Source organism: Vairimorpha ceranae (genome assembly GCF_000988165.1).
Source record: "Vairimorpha ceranae strain PA08 1199 chromosome Unknown NODE_3, whole genome shotgun sequence".
Classification (NCBI taxonomy): domain Eukaryota; kingdom Fungi; phylum Microsporidia; family Nosematidae; genus Vairimorpha; species Vairimorpha ceranae.
Genome location: NW_020169298.1, coordinates 13,601 through 31,776, shown reverse-complemented (window position 1 = coordinate 31,776; position 18,176 = coordinate 13,601). Strand labels below are relative to the sequence as shown.

The following is an 18,176-nucleotide window of genomic DNA, read 5'->3' as shown; positions in this document are numbered from 1 at the left end:
ATTGAGATTATAGCCTTGACATATTTGTTTATAAATAATATCATAAAATACACTTATTTTTTAATGACCGAACAAAATTTAGATAGTTTAGTAGCACAATTTAATAATAAAAATTTACTTATTTTTTCGTGCTACATATTAAAGTCTTTACTTTTTACTGCAATATTGTATTCTTAAATTTATTTTATAAATTCTAATTAATGACTGTTTAAAAAATTGAAGTCTTTATCTGTTTTAAGTATACTTTTAATATCTTCAATATCTAAAAGTAATAGCATCTTGTCATTGTATCCTTCATATTTAATAATTCCATACAATTTTAATTTATCTAAAATGTTAATAAAATCGTAAAAATCTATTATTAAAAAAGAATACGTTTTACAAAAAATACTAAAATTTTGATATAAAATTCTTGGTACTAAATTATCATAATTATTACATATAACATTTAGTACAATCTTCTGATATTTACTTAAATTAGGTAGTAACTTAAAGCTGAGGGGTGACATAAATTCATTAATCAGTTTATTAATACCTTGCTTGTAATTTTTATCAGCAATCAAACTAAAAACTTTTCGCACATCACCACATACAGATGCTATTCTTCTAGTTAAAATTTCTAAATCTGTTGCATTTAAATCTTTGTATTCGTTGTAAATCAACTTTTTTAACTTCGTATGTGTGTAAGGCTTAAAATCTACCCGATTTTTACCTATTCTACTACACACCTTTGATTCAAATAGCTTTTCAGGTAGATTCATTGTATTAGAAATGCATATAAGAAGTAATTTACTGTTTTCAACGTGCATTAAATCCGTTAAATTGTATAAAATATTTTGGTTTCTACTGGACAGTAGATCTATTTCGTCTATAATAAAAATATGGGGTGTATCACAATTTTGTAAATGTAAACGAAGTGCGGTGAAAAACGTTTGTGATTTCGATTTTTCGCAATTTAAGTTTTTGTAAATTTCTCGAAAAATGTGAGTTTTTAATTTGAGTTGTCCAGCATTTACATACACAATTTCAAGTTTTAAATCTTTAATAAGCTGTTTTATTGTATGGGTTTTGCCAGATCCAGGTACACCACTAATATAAATTGTAGTATTAATTTCATCCGTTATAAACTTAGTAAGCTTGTAGTGTAAACTTTTATATTCTGCTTCTCTTCCAACCACAGTCATAAATCTTTGGGGATGCAAAAAAGTTAAAAATAGTAACTTGCCTGTATTGTATAAAAGTGCTAAACGTCTATTAATTTTATGCTTTACATGTAAATATTTATTAATTGAGACTTCTTGAATCACTAAATTACTTGGTATAAAAAAAATTAAGGTGAATTTAGACAAATGTATGTTTTTTTTATGGAAATGTGCGGCAGGACAGATTTTCACGCTGTGTAAAAATTATTTTAAATGTCACACTAGCTGTAAAATTTATTAAAAAATATGATTAAATTACTAAACTAAATCAAACAAAAATAATATTGTTTTTGTAAGTTTTTATAAGATAAACTAACAAAAGCCAATTTGGGGTTAAAAAATAAAATATTGTTAGGAAAGTGAATTGATACATGTCGAATATCATTAATTTGTGATGGTATGATTAAAAATGTAAGCAATGTAAAATTAAAATTAAAATTAAAACTTTTCAATAAGCAATAGAAATATTAATTTTTCTAATAATTAATATTACATTTCTATTATAAACCATCATTTTTATTTTATATTTTTTAAATGTCATTTAATTCTGTTTCAGGTTCAAACAAAATTTCTTAATTTTTTTCAAGACTTTTTACAAGCAAATTCATCTTTAATGTATTCATCTATAACCTTAAATCATATTCAACCAATGTTGTAAGCAAGTAAACCTTTCAAAATTAAAATAATCGGAACTTTTATTTTTGCAATAAATTACTAAAAAAGATACAAACTTTTGGTGTTAAAAAAGTTAATAAAAATTTTTAATGGTTGTAAAATATATTTATTGAAATTGGATCATAAAACAAGTTAAGTTTTTGATCCAATACATATTTTAAAACATGTTTCGTCTCAAAACCGTTAAATTTTTAAATAAAAAATATTACTAAATTTTAATATGCTTTTACAGTCATTTCTAGAAGTTATAAGGCAGTTCAATCTCGATGCTTATATGAATCCTATAGCTGATGAACACTTTAATGAAATAATAGGACCATGTGATAGTCGAGTAAAAACTTTAACAGGATATACAGGAACATATGGAACAGCTATTACTGGTGCTAATAATGCATTCTTTACAACATATCAATTTCTTGAAAAGGCAAGAACAGAAATAAAAGATTATCAAGTTATTGAAGACCTACCTGATGCTATGAATTCATGGATTGTATCTAATGGAATTAAGCGTATTGGTATTAGCTCTAAATTAATGCCATCGAAGATTTACAAAAAGTTATACCAGGATCTTAATAGTGCTGGTGTAGAACTTGTACCATTTACCGATGATTTATTCGATAAAGTTTGGAAAGACAAACCTAAAAGAGTATTTAATGAAATATTTGATTTACAATCACACAAGTATAACGAATTCATTGATAAAAATTATATTAAACAATTTCCTGAATTTAAAATTAACGATAAAGCTGTATACGATCTCAATACTATCATTCCGGGCGAAAATTACAGAACTAAATTAAAAAGAATAAGACAAGAAATAAATGAAGATGAAGGCTATGTAATAGCAAATTTATCTACATTAGGATGGTTAACAAATTTACGGGGAAATGATTTGGATTTTTCATCTGCATTTTATTCTTTCGGTTATCTTACTAAAAAAAAGTTTATATTGTTTACAAATAATAAAATTGAAAGAAAAGGCATAACATCTAAACCTTACGATGAATTTTATCCATTTTTAAGTACTATTAAAGAAAAAAAGATTTTTATATCAGGCGATGTAAATTTTTTTATATATGAAAAATTAAAAAACCCTGAATATTCCGATTTAGTTGAAATTTATGAAAATCTAAAAAATAAAACAGAAATATTTGGTTTTAAGATGTCGGGTGTTCAGGATTCCAAAGCCATTATTCAGTTACTAGCATTGCTAGAAAATTCTACTGTAGATTTTACTGAACTGGAAATACAAGATAAATTAATTGAATTTAAAAAACAAAACAAAGGATATTTTTCTGAAAGCTTTAAACCAATAATAGCATCTGGTTCTAATTCTAGTAAAATTTACCACGAAGCAACTAATAAAATTCATAAAAAAGATGAAATATTACTACTTGACGTTGGTAGTCATTACATGTATGGAACTACAGATATTACGAGAACAGTATGTCTTGGCGAGCCATCACCTGATATGATACGATTTTATACAATAACCTTAAAATCGTTAATAAAAGCTAAGTATATTAGAAAAAATTTCATACAGGGAAAAGAACTGGATGACGCGGCAAGATATTTTTTAAAAAAAATTGGTAAAAATTACATTACATCTACTGGTCATGGCGTAGGATTTTTCGCGCAAGTTCACGAAAAATTTCCTAAAATGGATTATGATGAGGACACGCTAGCAGTGCATAATGTTTTCACTATAGAGCCGACCTATTATGATGCAAATCTAGGAATACGAATCGAAGATCAGGTTATTTTGAATGAAAGTGATGGATTCGTATTTCAAACTAATCTAAGTTTTGTACCTTTTCAAATGAATATGATTGATAATAGTATGTTAACAGAGGCAGAAAGAAAATTAGTTAATTTGTACAGTAGAAAGATGTTGGGATTTTTATCGCCGTTGTTTGATAAAAAATCACCAGAATATAAATATCTAGTCGAAAACACTCAAGAGTTACCTAATGTTGAGCAGACCAAAGATGAGAATGGAGAAATATACAATCACAATATTACTAAATAAATATATATCTTATAAATTTAATACTTGTCAACTATGTAAATATTATTGTTAAATTAAATACATTTTGATGTGAAAAAAGACACTTTAAAAAATTTTAAAGAAAAAATAATTATTTTTCTTAGGCACGTAATTTTTCCTATGTTATTAAATAATAAAAAATATACCTTGTCTTTCTAACCACAAATTTGGCCAATATTTTTAGATCGAAAAATAAGTAACCTGCATTTTTTAGCCACATAATTTGTGCGAAAATAAGTAACCGGTATTTTCTTTGTTATATAATTTGCTAAATGTATTAAACCAAAAAAATATCCCCGCTTTTCTTAGCCAATTATTTTTTCTAGTTTTTAAAAGTCTTTATCCCCAACATGTTGCAATCTATAAATTTCAGCAATAAGTTATTATGTTTAGATTACACAGATAATTATATTCTTATAGGTGATAATATTGGTAATATTTACAAATACAATTTCCTAGAAACATGTGATAGTTCACAAAATCAGTATATTACAAGTAATACTAAAATACAAATTTTATTTTTTTGTAACAGTCCTGTATCTTGTATATTTATTTACAATAATGATATATTCTACACAACATGGGATGGTGACATTTATAAAAATGATATTAAGGTACATCTATCACAAGGAATTACTAAAGCACTGATTATTTTTAATAATTTAATTTATGTATCACTTGAGCATAACATTTATATATTAAATCTTAATCTAGAGCTATTAAAAGTACTAAATGTTCCACATAAAGTATTATGTTTCTGCTCTACTGAGAATTTTATTATCTGCGGCTTCAATCTTCCTGTGATTTGTGTTATAGATACAAAATTTAATTTAACTACTAAAAGTGTTGAACATGATACTGGAATATTAAGTATAAAATATAGTAATGGGTATGTTTATACTGGTTCAGTTGATGGATCATTACAGATGTATGATTTTAGAGATGTATTTGGCAGTGATAATAAAATGAAATCAATAAAAATTTTAAAACAAAAAAGTAGTAAATGGCTGCGGAATATTTTCAATGACGAACTTTGCTGTAGCGGAAATGAAGTTATTTATAAAAACAATTTAATATACAGTCACTTAGATCAGGTTATGTGGGTAATTATGTTAAATAAGTATATAATTTCTATTGGGCTCGATAAAAAAATGATATTTTATAAAGAATTAAATATAAATAAAGAGGAAGAAGATGAGATTAATAAGTTAAACCAACTTTATGGAAATTAAATTTTTTATATTAATATGACTATCTAGCGTTAGTAAAGAAGTTTATTCTTTTTTTTATTCAAACAAATAATTTTGAATGTCTTATGAATTTGTATTAATATATAGTGCTAATAGTATTAAAATGACATTAATATTTTTTACAATGTTATTAAAATTTATTGCAACATAAATAAATTAAAAGGATAAATTATTTTTAAATATTAAAACTACAAAATTAATTATAACACTAAAGTAATGTAATTTTAACATAATTATAAATAATCAACACTATGTTGTACCTTTAAAATATAATACATTTATTTAAGTAGACAGTACATTGTCAGCTCATACAACCCCATAGCCAATAGTGTGCTACATCCGAATAAAACTACACGGTTAAATGTACTTAATTTTCCTAGTAAAGGATACACCCACATATTATTTAAATTACTGTAATATAAACATAACATATAATAAAAGAAAGTAAAGAAAACATAAAATATTAAATGATATCTCTGCTTCTGAATTATTATATCTTTTGTTTCTATCAGCAAGCTTATAAAAGGAAAGAGGTGTACACAAATATCGGTAAATATATTTATACGGACATTTCTATCATAAAAGTCTTTATCTCTTATTAAAGTAGGATCTATTGTGTACAATGACCAGAATAAAATAGTTACTAGTCCATTTAGTGGTAGTAGGACACACACACTATTTTTATAAAAATTTTTAATGTACCGAACAGAAAAGTGTCTAACCAATATACCCATTAATAAACATATCACAGTAAGATATAAACAGATATTAGTAAGAAATATATATTTAGAGCCATAAAGACTTTTATAATATTTTGTAAATTCTTCTGGTATACAATAATCTGTAGTCCCGTAAAGGCATGAAATCAAAAGAAAAATTTTTAAAATCTTTATATTTGAAGATTCAATATAATTAGCTTTCATTTAAGAAAAGGGGTCACTAAAATATCTATATTAATGTTAACCAATTATTTTTATAGAGGATAGAATAAATGATATTTAGAGATGATTTCTTATTTGCACCAATAACAATAAAAAAGATATTTGTGTTTATTTTAATCAATCATAATTTTTATTAAAAATTGATCCAAATTTTTATAAAAAAGTATATAAATGTAATCTTTATGTATAATTTAAATTAAATTTTGCTTAAAAATCAAATTTTTATATATACAAAGATGTAAAGGAGTTTTTTTCATACGCTCTCCTTCTGGTTAATACAAATTGTTTTTTATTTTTTTTTGCCCCTGTTTTTAAAATTTCAAAAAAGAAATAGAAGAAAATTTTAATAAATTGCAAAAAGACAATATCATTATCGTTTCTTATTAACATAAAACGTAATAAATAAGACAAAATAAGTTTTTTAGTTCTGCATTTAACTAGTATTTAATTTTTTACAGCTGCCCAAATTCCCCTATTATATTTGTAAGAACATCAGTAGTTGGATCGACAAAGAACTTAGAATGACTGACTGTTCTATGTATCATAATATATCTCTAACCTTGGTGAATCTTCTCCACTTATCTGAATAAACAATTGAATTTTATTTTCAAATTTTTTAATTAATTTATCTAACAAATTTTTACTTCTATTTGGCACAAAAAGTAACACACCGTTCTTCTCTATAGATTTTTAACCATCACAAACACTATCGACTGTATGTCCTCAGTTTTTCTTGCAAAATTTATTTTCATCCATTTCAACAATTATATTTTTTCCTTCTAAAAAATCATTTTTTTTATTTAAATACTTAAAATATAGATTATGTGCTATCATAGTATTTAAAACAGCGATAATCGTTTTACATTTTACATCCAGAATTTTAGCAATATGGAACGGATTTAACTTAAACATCCATAAACCAGGAATCTTTAAAATCAATAGAGAAACAAGTTTCCGTTCATAAAAACTGTATCATAAAATAAAGATCTCTCTGCTGTACACTTTTTGTTTGTACATCCTACTACATTCTTTTTATTACCTCAAAATTTAACTCAACCTTTGATTATATTACATTTTCTTTTTAGTAAAATATTTTTAATAGTTTCCTAACTTCTCAGTGTTCAACACTTAAAAGACACGGGCAAAAAGTAGAAAACAATTTATATTAACCAGGAATTATGTACTGATTATATGCCGATGTAAATATTTATCAAAAAAATAAAAAATGTAATTTTTAATGCTTACTAAAATTAAAAAAAAAATTTACAATTTTTTATCCCATGAATGCTGACGAAAGAATGAAGAACTATCACTGGTCAGAGTGTAATATTTCTGAATGGGCTAAAAATAAAATAACTGAAGAACTTAACAAAAGAGGGTATAAAATAATACATTTAGACATTTTTGTTAAAATATGCTCTAGAATGAATACACTTGGTCTAGTATACATTATAAGCCTGGATACAATGAAAGATAATATTTCATACGTGTTGACTAACTTCACTTCTACACACAAAGAAAGTGAAGGGTTAGAAGGGTATCCGTGGTTTATAGATTTTTTTAAAGAGCTAGAAGGACAGGCTCTATTATTATTTAGTAAAAATGTACTAGATTTAGAGAATAAAGAAAGAAAAAGTGTTGATGTACCTAAGGTGACGGCCAGTATTAAAAAAGAAGAAGAATTTTATTATACTTCTATTATAAACTGTCCAGTTGATGAATTTGTAAGCTTTTTAGTAGATCCTTCTCTTGTACAGATGTGGATGAAGGGAAAAGTAAAAGAAAAAGAATATATTTTAGAAAATTTAATATTTAAAATTACAAATATTGAAAAAGATAAAATTTTTATTGATTTTAAATTAAAAAAATGGGATAAATTTACTAACGTAGAGGTATTAATAAGTGACATTAGAGGTAATACAAAGATATCATTAAGACAAAAAAATGTACCTATAAAGGATATTGGTGTTATGACTGGAATATGGAAAGATAATATTTTTAGGCCTATTTGTATGACATTTGGATTTTGTGAAAGGCCTTATTCAGATGAATAAATACTTTTTATGTTTTATATTATTTTTTTATAATTTTTATTTTTTAATGTATCGGATAATTTAGTAATTAATACATATTACAATTAATTTGTCAATAATTTGTTTTAAAGAATTACTCATAATATAAAAAATAATTTTTTATTATATTTTTTACTTAATTATTTCTTTATACATTATTTAGAAATAATTTTTTTTATTGTATTTTACTTACATTTATTCTTAATACATTATTTGTCAATTATTTGTTTTAAAAAAATTACTTACATTTATTCTCAATATATTGTTTAGAAATAGTTTTTTATTATATTTTTTACTCACATTTATTCTTAATACATTGTTTAGAAATAATTTTTTTATTATATTTTACTTCACTCTACGATAATCTCAAAATAATATCTTTGTATGAATGTACACTAAATTCAGAATCTTTAATATATCCACATTTAAATATAAAAGGCTGTAAATTTATTAAGGACTTGTCTTTTAAAAATTTTACAAGTGTTAAATAAAGACCTTTTTCTTCTTTTGGTATTTTAGTGCGTATTTCTTTGTATAACTTTTTAAATAAATCAAATCTACCAAAATATATAAATGTTTTTAACCATTCAGTTAATAAAACATATTTTTTATTATATTTTATTATTTTTAATATCTCTATATATTTTTTAAAATTAATATCTAATAAATCTTTGTATATCATTGTTGCCCCATTTAAAGTTAAATAGAATTCTTTTTTATCTATTTTAAGATTAATAAGACAACATGGATTAATAAGAGATTCTCTTACTATTTTATATTTAAGTTTAGAAAACATCTTTCTTTTATTTATTTCTTTATTTAAAACTGTCTTATCTTCTAATAGTTCATATAAGCACTCTATATTAAAATTTGATAAATATTGTATAATTGTATTTATAAGAAGTGTATCTTCACTCTCTTTCAGTATTTTTTGACGTGTATTGTAATTTATTAAAAAAGTATTAATTTTGTTGTTGTACAACAATATTTCATTTTTAGATTTCTTTATACAACTAGTATATTCATTAAATATTATATTTATATTACTAGGATCTTTATTATATCTTACAATAAAGTAATACTCTAAAATTAATTTATAATTTATATTAGTGCTATCTTCTACTAGAAATACAAACTTTGGAAAGTATTCCTGCAGATAAATTCTGTGTGTTATGTTTTCTATTTTAACTTTATGCATAAAAAATAAAGATAATAATATTTGTTCAATGTCAGAAGAACATTCTGACTGTTTAATACCTGAAAGAATGGTTTTAATTTGTGGATCATCTAGTTTATATTCATAAAGATATTTATATAAAGAGTATGTGTCAGGTGGAAGAAGGTTCTTAATTTGTTTGTTTGTAATTTGTAATAGAAGGTCTAACATTCTAAAGGGATAAAAAATTATAAATAGATTTTACCGCATAAAGAAAAGAATCTTGAGAAATGAAATTAGAAAAGAAAATATTTATTTATAAAAGAAAAAGTTTATTTATAAAAAAGAATATATTTACGTATTAAAGAATAATGTTAAGTTAAAATACATTGACTTACTTTTATGTATGTAATAGTACATCTAATAAGTGTACATTGTACTTAATAATACACTAGACTTAAAGATTTTAGCAGGATGCTTTGTAGTGAGACCTTCTTAGCTTAACATAAAAAAATGAGTCATGCATTTATAAAAAGTTTTATTTTCTAGACTAACTTGTAATATTTGTAAATTTTTAGGCTAGTTCATGCTGTTAAAACATAAAGGGTTAATAGTTTTAGAGATCTTTTAGATAAACTATTGACAAACTAATTTAATACTTAGAAATTCAAAAATCTATTAATAGTAAATCTAATGAACACACACAATAGATTTTTTTATGTGTTTTCATAAAAAATAAATAAATTTTGTCTTTTACAACATGATACCTTAAAACTTAATAAAAAAAATCAATTTTAAAGTTTTTTAAATGAAATAAGACTTTTAAAAAGCTTTTTTTTAGTAAAAAAAATCAATAAAATTTTTTTACATAGTAATAAAAGTAGTATCTGTGACATAAATTTGTTTTATACATTCTAAACTGTCATAAAACTTGAAAATTAATTTAAACAAAACATACTATTTACTAAATTAAATTATTAATAATAAAAAAAACATTTCTTTAAATCCGTCTAAATATAATGGTTGTCTTATTAAAATAACTTTACCTTATCGCAATTAATTTAAAATTTTATACTATTTGTTTGTTTATCTACTATAAATACAATATGATTTTTAAACCCATGGATAAAAATATTAAGCTGTCTGGTAAAGATATTTTAAATGAAGACATGATTTCTACATCTCATTTCCATTTTTCTGTACCAGGTCTTTTAAGAATACTAGTATCTGCTATTTTAACGGTTTTATTTGTATTATCTTCATTTTACGTATTTGAGAAATGTTTATCTCCCCTGATTATAAGTAGACATCACGAAACAAATTTATTTTTCGGATATAAACTAATTCTTTCTTTTTTTGTTTACTGTTCAGTTTATATGTCAATAGATTTAATTATTTTAGTTTATAATAGATGTATATTCACTAGCAGCTATAGAAAGAATATATCATCATTGGTTATTTATTAAAAAAGTAATATAATCAAAATAAGTATATCACTTTGTATATATTGTTTACTACTGTACTGTTATGACTATTTTATAATACCGATAGATGTTCAAAAAAACAATATTATAAAAGATACCGAACCAGATTTTAAGCTGAGCCAATACATAGTAACTAACTTTTCTACTATTGTACTATCAATATCTACAGTATGTATATTATATCTAGCAAAATCTATAACGATGTGTATTGTAGAACTCAAAATGTTTTTTTCACACTACAGAGAACGAATCGAAATAAATGAAGAAAATATACAAATTATTGAAATGTTAAATAGAAGCACCGGCTTAAAAATGTTCCCCAATCTTCAGACATGGGGTCATTATGTATTTAAAACGATTTCTCCCAACGATGATATTTTGACATTTGAGAAATGCGAGTCTGTCTTTGGTACAAGTTATACTAACGGAATATTTGGTTTATTCGACGCCAATAACGATTTGACAATAACAGCAGGCGAATTTGTGACAGGATATTATGGCGTTATACGCGAAAAATATTTCTTGAATCAAGCACTTTTACAAAAAAATAATCTCTTTTATAAGCTTAATATAATTGTATCTATAATGTGTCTACCCTTTGCTGTATTCGTCGGCATATCATTTTTGGGATTCGCAAAATATTTTGCTAATCTTTTTTCAATAATTTCAGGAATTATACTTTCTCTAAGTTTTGTATTTTCATCTGTTGTAGGTGATATTTTTAGATCTTTAATATTCATTTTTATTGTTCGGCCATTTGAAGCTGGTGACTATGTCAAAATTAACGATAAAATTTTTATTGTAGAAGAACTTGGATTATTGTACAGCTCATTTCTAATTGATAGCTTACTAACATACGTGCAAAATTCACAACTTATGTCTAAGCACATTGTTAATTACAGAGTCAGTGAAATAGAAGAAAAAATTTACAAATTTAAATTTAATATTAAATCTTTTAAAGAGAAAGCAGAAATGCTAAATAGAAAAATTAAAAAGATTTTAAAATCAGATACACAAGTTTACACAGGTAAATATCTAATTAATAATTATATTATATTAAATGATGATATTATGACTGTTGAGATTGTCATTTATTTTAAAATAAGATACCAGTACATTAAAGGGTTGCTAAAAAACGAAGATGATTTCTTATTAACCTTACATGACATATTTAGGGATTTAGATTTAAAAGTTTGTTAAATATTAAATTTCTTAAAATAATCAAAATTTTTATTAAAAAAATTTATGTTATTTTTTTTTTAACTACAGATGTACATAAAAGAAAGGTGTTCATGTTATTTTTTTCTCAATTACAGATGTGCATAAAAGAAAGAAATTTATGTTATTTTTTTTAATTAAAGATGTGCATAAAAGAAAGGAGTTTATGTTATTTTTTTTAACTACAGATGTACATAAAAAAAAGGATCAAAAATTTTCAAATTAAAAATTATTTTAATTAAATTTCTTTTACTGTACTAATTCGTTGTGTATCGCTTATATGGTTCTGTTCAATATCTTTTATTAAATTATTAAGTTCAATAGTAAAAAGATCAACTTCTAGTTCATAATTAATACTGTGTAAATTAACAAATATTGTTATTTGAAATTCTACGTTCTGTTCATCAAGTAGTCTAAGATTTTTTATATTTACTTTTTTACTAAAAGTATAAGCTTTCCTTTTTAACAAAATCCTTATTTTTTCTCTTAAGACGTAAAAATTTTTTTCGTATATTTTAATGTTATAATTAAACGTATAAGTCTTTTCTATGTATTCTGTTATTCTATAATTTATTATATCCTGTTCAGCAATTTTCACATTTGGCCATGCAACTGCCAATGATTTGTGTTGTAATGTCGTGTACATCAAACCTATTTCTTTAACCAAATATTTTTTACCATTAAATTCTATCAGGTCACCAATTTCAAAGGGTTTTATAAATAAAATAAGAACAATAGATTTAAATAATTCCCCTGGTACACCACCAAAAATAAAAGTTAAAGATAAAAAACAACTAAAATATATAGCTACATGGGATGTAAATGCCTGTTGCTTATTAATAATTACAAATATTGAAAAAATTCCTAATATTAAAAAAACAAAAAAAGTAAAAATGCCTAATTTGTCGGGAATGTCGTCTTTATGTGAAAACATTGTTCGAATATTTTCTTTTGTTTGTACAACATTTTGCCACACAGCTTTAAATTGGTATTCAGGAATACAATTATTTTTATGTAAATCGAAAAGATCCATAATTTTTTTCGTATCTTTATTATCAAAAAAATAATTTAGTGTTTCAAAAGTCAAAGGTTGTCTTTTAGGCGATAATTTTTTAAAAACATTTTTTATCCATTTTTCCGAGTTATAAACTAATTCTTTACCTGTCACCGAATTAATAAAAAATATTACCTCAAGGTCTTGATTATTCTTTGCACGTATTTTGTAATAATTACTCCGATTTATTGTATATTCAACACCCAATAAAAGAATACGTCTTACTGTCATTAATAACAATATAATAGCAAAACATAATAACATCTTAATAAAATTAGTTATTAAAAAATCTTGAATCCTAATAAATAAATTTACAGGATGTGCTGAGGATGTTTGTGAATTAACACTCATGCCTATAATTAAATTTTCAAAATTTTTCATTATTAAGGATACAACAAATAAAGATGTTACATTTACGATTCTTGTTTTCATTTTTTTTAAGATAATTTCAGTAAATGTATTTAAGTTTACATTTACTAGCTCAATATAATAAATCGCTAAAGTAAAAAGTAACCATATTGAAATGGCTGTACTTGTAAAATAAAGTAATTCATACATAAAAAATACCATCTTCATGGTAGATGGATTTTTAATTTCATCCAAAATTAAAAAAATAAGAATGTATACACTTATTGTTATAGAAATAATTAGTCCTAAAATGTAAAGATAAATTGTTTTTTTTGTAATAGTCTTTGGTACATCTTGTTCAATTCTGTCTATAAAAGAAATCTGTGTAAAATCTGCAATAGAATTGTTCTTTGATGTGCTTAAGTTTTTTTCCATGGTAAAATTAATTAGCAAGAATTTTTAATATTAAAAGGAGTGCTCCTTAAATATCAAAATATGTTGCGTAAATTTTAATTAAAATACCATTTCTTTTTATATTTTAATATATAAGTATAATAAATTTATCCTTCTTTGCTTGGTGTCATTCAATGTTCTATTCTTTTCTTTAAAACCACACTGACATTGTATTACCTTTAACATTTAATAAAATTTCTTAACACTTTTTTTGTACTGTAGATTCAACTCGAATCAAAATTTCAAATCTTAAAAAACACATAGAAACGAAAATTATTAATAATTTAACGCTGTGCTCTAAATTAATTTTAATAAAAAGAAATGCCAAATATATCAGATCAATATTAAAGTATTAATAATCAATGTTGGTATATTTCATCATAAGTTATGTTTTATTATAACACTTCAAATTCTAAATTTAGTTATTTTAATGTCTTTAAATTTTTTTTCTAAAACAAAAATGTTCTGTGATGACAAATTATACATAGATTTTATTTTTAAAATGTTTTTTCAAGCTTTAAATTTTACAAATAATAAAAATTTATAAAAGATTTTTTCCTTTAAAAATATTTCTAATCCCTTTCACATTAAACTATCTGTAAATTAAATAAATTTTAATCTAAAATGTCAAATTCTAGATATATCGTTATTTATTTTATTATATCTTAAATAAAACTCAACATATTATTTTACACTGTCATCAATTGTAAACTATTATTCTAATTTTTATTTTAAAATTTATTATCAACTGTTTCATAAAAAATATTTTTAAAAAAGGGGTAAATGGAAAACGATGAATACGCTGATACACTTTTTAAAGCTTATCTCAGTGATATAGCAGAAAGATATGAAGACATGGCTTTAGAAATGAAAATGGCAGTTAAACTTGCTCATAGTAAGAATATTCTTCTAAGTCCGTCAGCAAGAAACTCTTTTAGCGTGGCTTTTAAAAATCTAGTAAGTGCTAGAAGAAGCAGTTGGAGAATTTTATGTTCAGAAAAGCAAAAGCAGGCAGCAAAAGGTATGCAAAATAATCAACACGTAGAAGAAAAAATTCAGACAGTAGAAAAAGAACTTTTAAATTTTTGTAATGATGTACTTGACATGATAAATAGTTACATCCTTACTCAAGATATTACTAAAAACTCAGGTTATAATGTCGAATACTCTATTTTCTTTTTGAAAATGAAAGGAGATTATTTTCGCTACAAGGCAGAAGTTCTAAAAGGAGAAGAAAGTGAAACAATTGGTAAGCTAGCACATGATGCTTACAAGGAAGCAACCGAACAAGCGGCTCCTCTTCCAACTACTAATCCTATTAAATTAGGACTTGCTCTTAATTATTCAGTGTTCTATTACGAAATATTAAATGATCCTAAAGAAGCGTGTGTTATTGCTAGAACGGCCTTTGACAATGCTATTGAAAACCTTGAAGGGCTAAGTGAAACTCACTACAGAGATTCGACATTAATTATGCAACTTCTTAGAGACAATTTAACATTGTGGAATAGTAGAGAAGATAATTCTAGAATTACTGAAGATGAAAGAGAGGCATCAATAGAAGAAGAAGAGAAATGTTGATGAATAAAATATTTAGTTAAGTGTATTGAATTATTTTATAAAATAATACTTTTTATTGAGTTAAAAAATATTTTTTTAACATGTTTACAAATTTTATAGTTTAAAAAATAGCCATGCATATAAATTATTACAGAAGTTGATAACAAAAACGCTTTGTTTATTAAAAGATACAGTTAATTATTCCTCCTGATGGACAGGATCTCCTATATCAATATTTTCATTTTCATCTTTGTTGTTTTTAATTAAATCTTTTATGTAATCATCCAAGCCCGATGAATCGTCTTCTTTCTTAACAAGAGAAGATAAAAGAGACCTTAACTTTTGACCTTGCTCTGTTCCATTGGGTTGGTTGTCTATGCTTATTGTCATTGTAATAGGCTCATCTTTTTGCTTTTCTCGCTCTAAAGTTGCATCTATTGATTTAGAAGATTCTGCTTGACTTACAGTTTGATAATTGTATACAGTCTTAAGTACAGTGGTAGTGACTGTAGCTTTTGCAATGGTTGATTGAGTAGTTGACAACATTTCTTTTTCTTTCTTATTTTGTTCTTTATCATTTTTTTCTTTTTCTTTATTTTTATCATTATCATCTTCTGGTTTATTCTTTGCATTATTACCTTTTGAAGTTTTTTCTTCTCCATCATTGTTGCTTTTAGCATAAGATTTTCCGTTACTGCCTTTGTTAGTATTTTTTTTAGATTCATTAAAGTTTTTTTCGTTGTCACTATTTTCCTGTTTCTCTTTGCCATTTTTGTCCCCTTTTTCTTCATTATTTTTGTCAGTTTTTTCCTTGCCTTCATTATTTTTGTCACCTTTTTCTTCATCTTTTGATTTTTTTTTCATTTCACATTTCTTATTTTTTTCGAGTAATTCTAATTTTTTTAATATTTTGCGCAACGCATCCTCATAATTTTCATCGTTCTGCTTTTTTAAATTATATTTCGCCGAAGCTAGGTCGTCAATGTTTTCTTTAGGCTTCTCTTCTTGTTTATTTTTATTTGATTTATCTGTGTCGCGATTTTTTCTAATCTTAGATTGTGTGGTGTCTTTTTTTGGCTCATTGTTATTATTTTTGTCAGTAGGTTTTTCAGAATATTTTTGGTCATTTTGTTTTTGATTATTTTTATCATTTTTATCTTCAATAGCAATATATTTTTTATACACTCCTTTAAATTGAAGTTTAAAATTATCAGGAATTTTATTTTTAATTTCATTAACATCTTCACTATCTTTTAGTAAAAAAACAACTTCTTCTTCATTAATCTTTTTGTCTTTTTTATCATCCATTTCAGTTTCTTTATTTTTTTCGTTTTTCAACTTTTTCTTATTTTCATTTTCTTCAGAATCATTTTCATCGTTCGTATATTCCGAGTTTTTGTTAAAACTTTCTTTTGATCGTTGTTTAGATTTTTTGTTTTCTTCTTCTGAGTCATAAAAATTTTTGTTTTTTAAATTTTTAGAGCCATTTTCTGTTTTATAATTATTTGTTTTACAGCTATTATAGTCATCTATACTATTTTTATAATCCTCGTTTTCCTTGTTATACGGACTTCCGTTCCAAATCCCGTATCCTTTTGCGAATACTTGAACCCAGTAACGATTTCCATCTCTGCCCACACATGATGCCACGGCCGTAAATTTATAATCTCCTAAAAGAATTTTACGATGCTGAGTAGATCTACTCCAAACTTTAAAAACTGTTTTAAAGTCATTGTTTTGTTGTTTAGCAATATTTTCTCCCATATTAATTCCTCTAAAGTTAAAAAATCTTAATCTTCGGCCCAATGTACGTTTTGCAGGATTCGAATTTCTGTGCGTCAGTTTCATTGCTTTACACATTGTATTGGCTTGAAGTTCACTAGCAAGTCTAAGAGGTTCAATAACTTTCAGCTCGGGCAGTCCGTGTATCTTTCTATATAAATTTGTAAGTTTTACCATGTCAGATTTGCTTTGCTTAAAAAATGCGAATAATATAAAAATAAATCTCATTTAACTTGTTTTGTTTTGATTCTTAAATTTAAAAAAAACAAGAATGAAACAGTGTTTTAAATAAGTTGTTATAAAAAACTTAGATTAAAATGTCACCAGGGCATGAAACCCAAAACTATAAAGCTTAGAGTGAAAACCTGGTATTTAAGGGTAAAAATTTTAAATTTTTTATAAAAAAATATTCTTTTTATAAGAAATACAAATTTAAATAATTCGTAAACTTTAGTTAAAAAGAAAGTAAACACAAACACTAGTGAAAAATATTGATCTATAAAATAAACCAAGAAATGACTAAGTAAAAACATAGGATCTTTTTTGATTGTTTTATTTAGTATCGATAGTGATATGATTATTATACATTTAAAATGTTAAACTTTTCAAATAATTTGCTATAAAATATTGACAGCAAAATAAAAAAGAACTTTCTAGATTTTTAAAATTCCGAGAAGATACACAACAGTTTTAAATATAATAATTAAAAATTTTATTAAATAAAGGCTTTTTTATAAGGTTATATTATTTTAGTTAAAGAATTTGCATTTGTAGAATTTCTTATGGTTAAAAAATATTTACAAATGGCTTAAATAAAACATAACTGTATTTATTGCAGTAATTTAAATAAAAATAAAATTATTTTATATTTTATATAAAATTTAATTACTTAAATAATGCTACGTGTTTTAAAAGCAAGACTCAATAAAAATAT

General features: G+C 24.1%; 11 protein-coding genes across 11 annotated transcripts; 6 read left to right on the top strand and 5 right to left on the bottom strand.

Moving 5' to 3' along the window:
• Positions 1-197: 197 nt before the first annotated feature.
• Positions 198-1,184, bottom strand: AAJ76_300030593 (origin recognition complex subunit 1; the record flags this gene model as incomplete). Its single annotated transcript, XM_024475077.1, has 1 exon — positions 198-1,184. One exon carries the CDS (start codon positions 1,182-1,184, stop codon positions 198-200), a length of 987 nt encoding a protein of 328 aa, XP_024332142.1.
• A 913-nt stretch (positions 1,185-2,097) lies between these two features.
• AAJ76_300029679 (x-prolyl aminopeptidase 2) lies at positions 2,098-3,906 on the top strand (the record flags this gene model as incomplete). The annotated part of the gene is made up of 1 exon (XM_024475076.1): positions 2,098-3,906. One exon carries the CDS (start codon positions 2,098-2,100, stop codon positions 3,904-3,906), a length of 1,809 nt encoding a protein of 602 aa, XP_024332141.1.
• Positions 3,907-4,274: 368 nt separating this feature from the next.
• On the top strand, positions 4,275-5,156 carry AAJ76_300027502 (hypothetical protein; the record flags this gene model as incomplete). The annotated part of the gene is made up of 1 exon (XM_024475075.1): positions 4,275-5,156. The coding sequence occupies one exon, from the start codon at positions 4,275-4,277 to the stop codon at positions 5,154-5,156; it is 882 nt and encodes a 293-aa protein (XP_024332140.1).
• A 296-nt stretch (positions 5,157-5,452) lies between these two features.
• AAJ76_300025680 (integral membrane) lies at positions 5,453-6,097 on the bottom strand (the record flags this gene model as incomplete). The annotated part of the gene is made up of 1 exon (XM_024475074.1): positions 5,453-6,097. One exon carries the CDS (start codon positions 6,095-6,097, stop codon positions 5,453-5,455), a length of 645 nt encoding a protein of 214 aa, XP_024332139.1.
• A 1,298-nt stretch (positions 6,098-7,395) lies between these two features.
• AAJ76_300024381 (hsp90 atpase activator) lies at positions 7,396-8,169 on the top strand (the record flags this gene model as incomplete). Its single annotated transcript, XM_024475073.1, has 1 exon — positions 7,396-8,169. The coding sequence occupies one exon, from the start codon at positions 7,396-7,398 to the stop codon at positions 8,167-8,169; it is 774 nt and encodes a 257-aa protein (XP_024332138.1).
• A 373-nt stretch (positions 8,170-8,542) lies between these two features.
• AAJ76_300022203 (hypothetical protein) lies at positions 8,543-9,574 on the bottom strand (the record flags this gene model as incomplete). Its single annotated transcript, XM_024475072.1, has 1 exon — positions 8,543-9,574. The coding sequence occupies one exon, from the start codon at positions 9,572-9,574 to the stop codon at positions 8,543-8,545; it is 1,032 nt and encodes a 343-aa protein (XP_024332137.1).
• An 875-nt stretch (positions 9,575-10,449) lies between these two features.
• On the top strand, positions 10,450-10,809 carry AAJ76_300021327 (hypothetical protein; the record flags this gene model as incomplete). Its single annotated transcript, XM_024475071.1, has 1 exon — positions 10,450-10,809. The coding sequence occupies one exon, from the start codon at positions 10,450-10,452 to the stop codon at positions 10,807-10,809; it is 360 nt and encodes a 119-aa protein (XP_024332136.1).
• A 219-nt stretch (positions 10,810-11,028) lies between these two features.
• Positions 11,029-12,027, top strand: AAJ76_300020748 (small-conductance mechanosensitive channel protein; the record flags this gene model as incomplete). Its single annotated transcript, XM_024475070.1, has 1 exon — positions 11,029-12,027. One exon carries the CDS (start codon positions 11,029-11,031, stop codon positions 12,025-12,027), a length of 999 nt encoding a protein of 332 aa, XP_024332135.1.
• A 256-nt stretch (positions 12,028-12,283) lies between these two features.
• Positions 12,284-13,882, bottom strand: AAJ76_300017895 (small-conductance mechanosensitive channel protein; the record flags this gene model as incomplete). Its single annotated transcript, XM_024475069.1, has 1 exon — positions 12,284-13,882. The coding sequence occupies one exon, from the start codon at positions 13,880-13,882 to the stop codon at positions 12,284-12,286; it is 1,599 nt and encodes a 532-aa protein (XP_024332134.1).
• Positions 13,883-14,683: 801 nt separating this feature from the next.
• AAJ76_300017093 (14-3-3 protein 1-like protein) lies at positions 14,684-15,481 on the top strand (the record flags this gene model as incomplete). The annotated part of the gene is made up of 1 exon (XM_024475068.1): positions 14,684-15,481. One exon carries the CDS (start codon positions 14,684-14,686, stop codon positions 15,479-15,481), a length of 798 nt encoding a protein of 265 aa, XP_024332133.1.
• A 177-nt stretch (positions 15,482-15,658) lies between these two features.
• AAJ76_300014307 (scp pr1 domain-containing protein) lies at positions 15,659-17,470 on the bottom strand (the record flags this gene model as incomplete). The annotated part of the gene is made up of 1 exon (XM_024475053.1): positions 15,659-17,470. The coding sequence occupies one exon, from the start codon at positions 17,468-17,470 to the stop codon at positions 15,659-15,661; it is 1,812 nt and encodes a 603-aa protein (XP_024332132.1).
• Between the last annotated feature and the right edge of the window lie 706 nt (positions 17,471-18,176).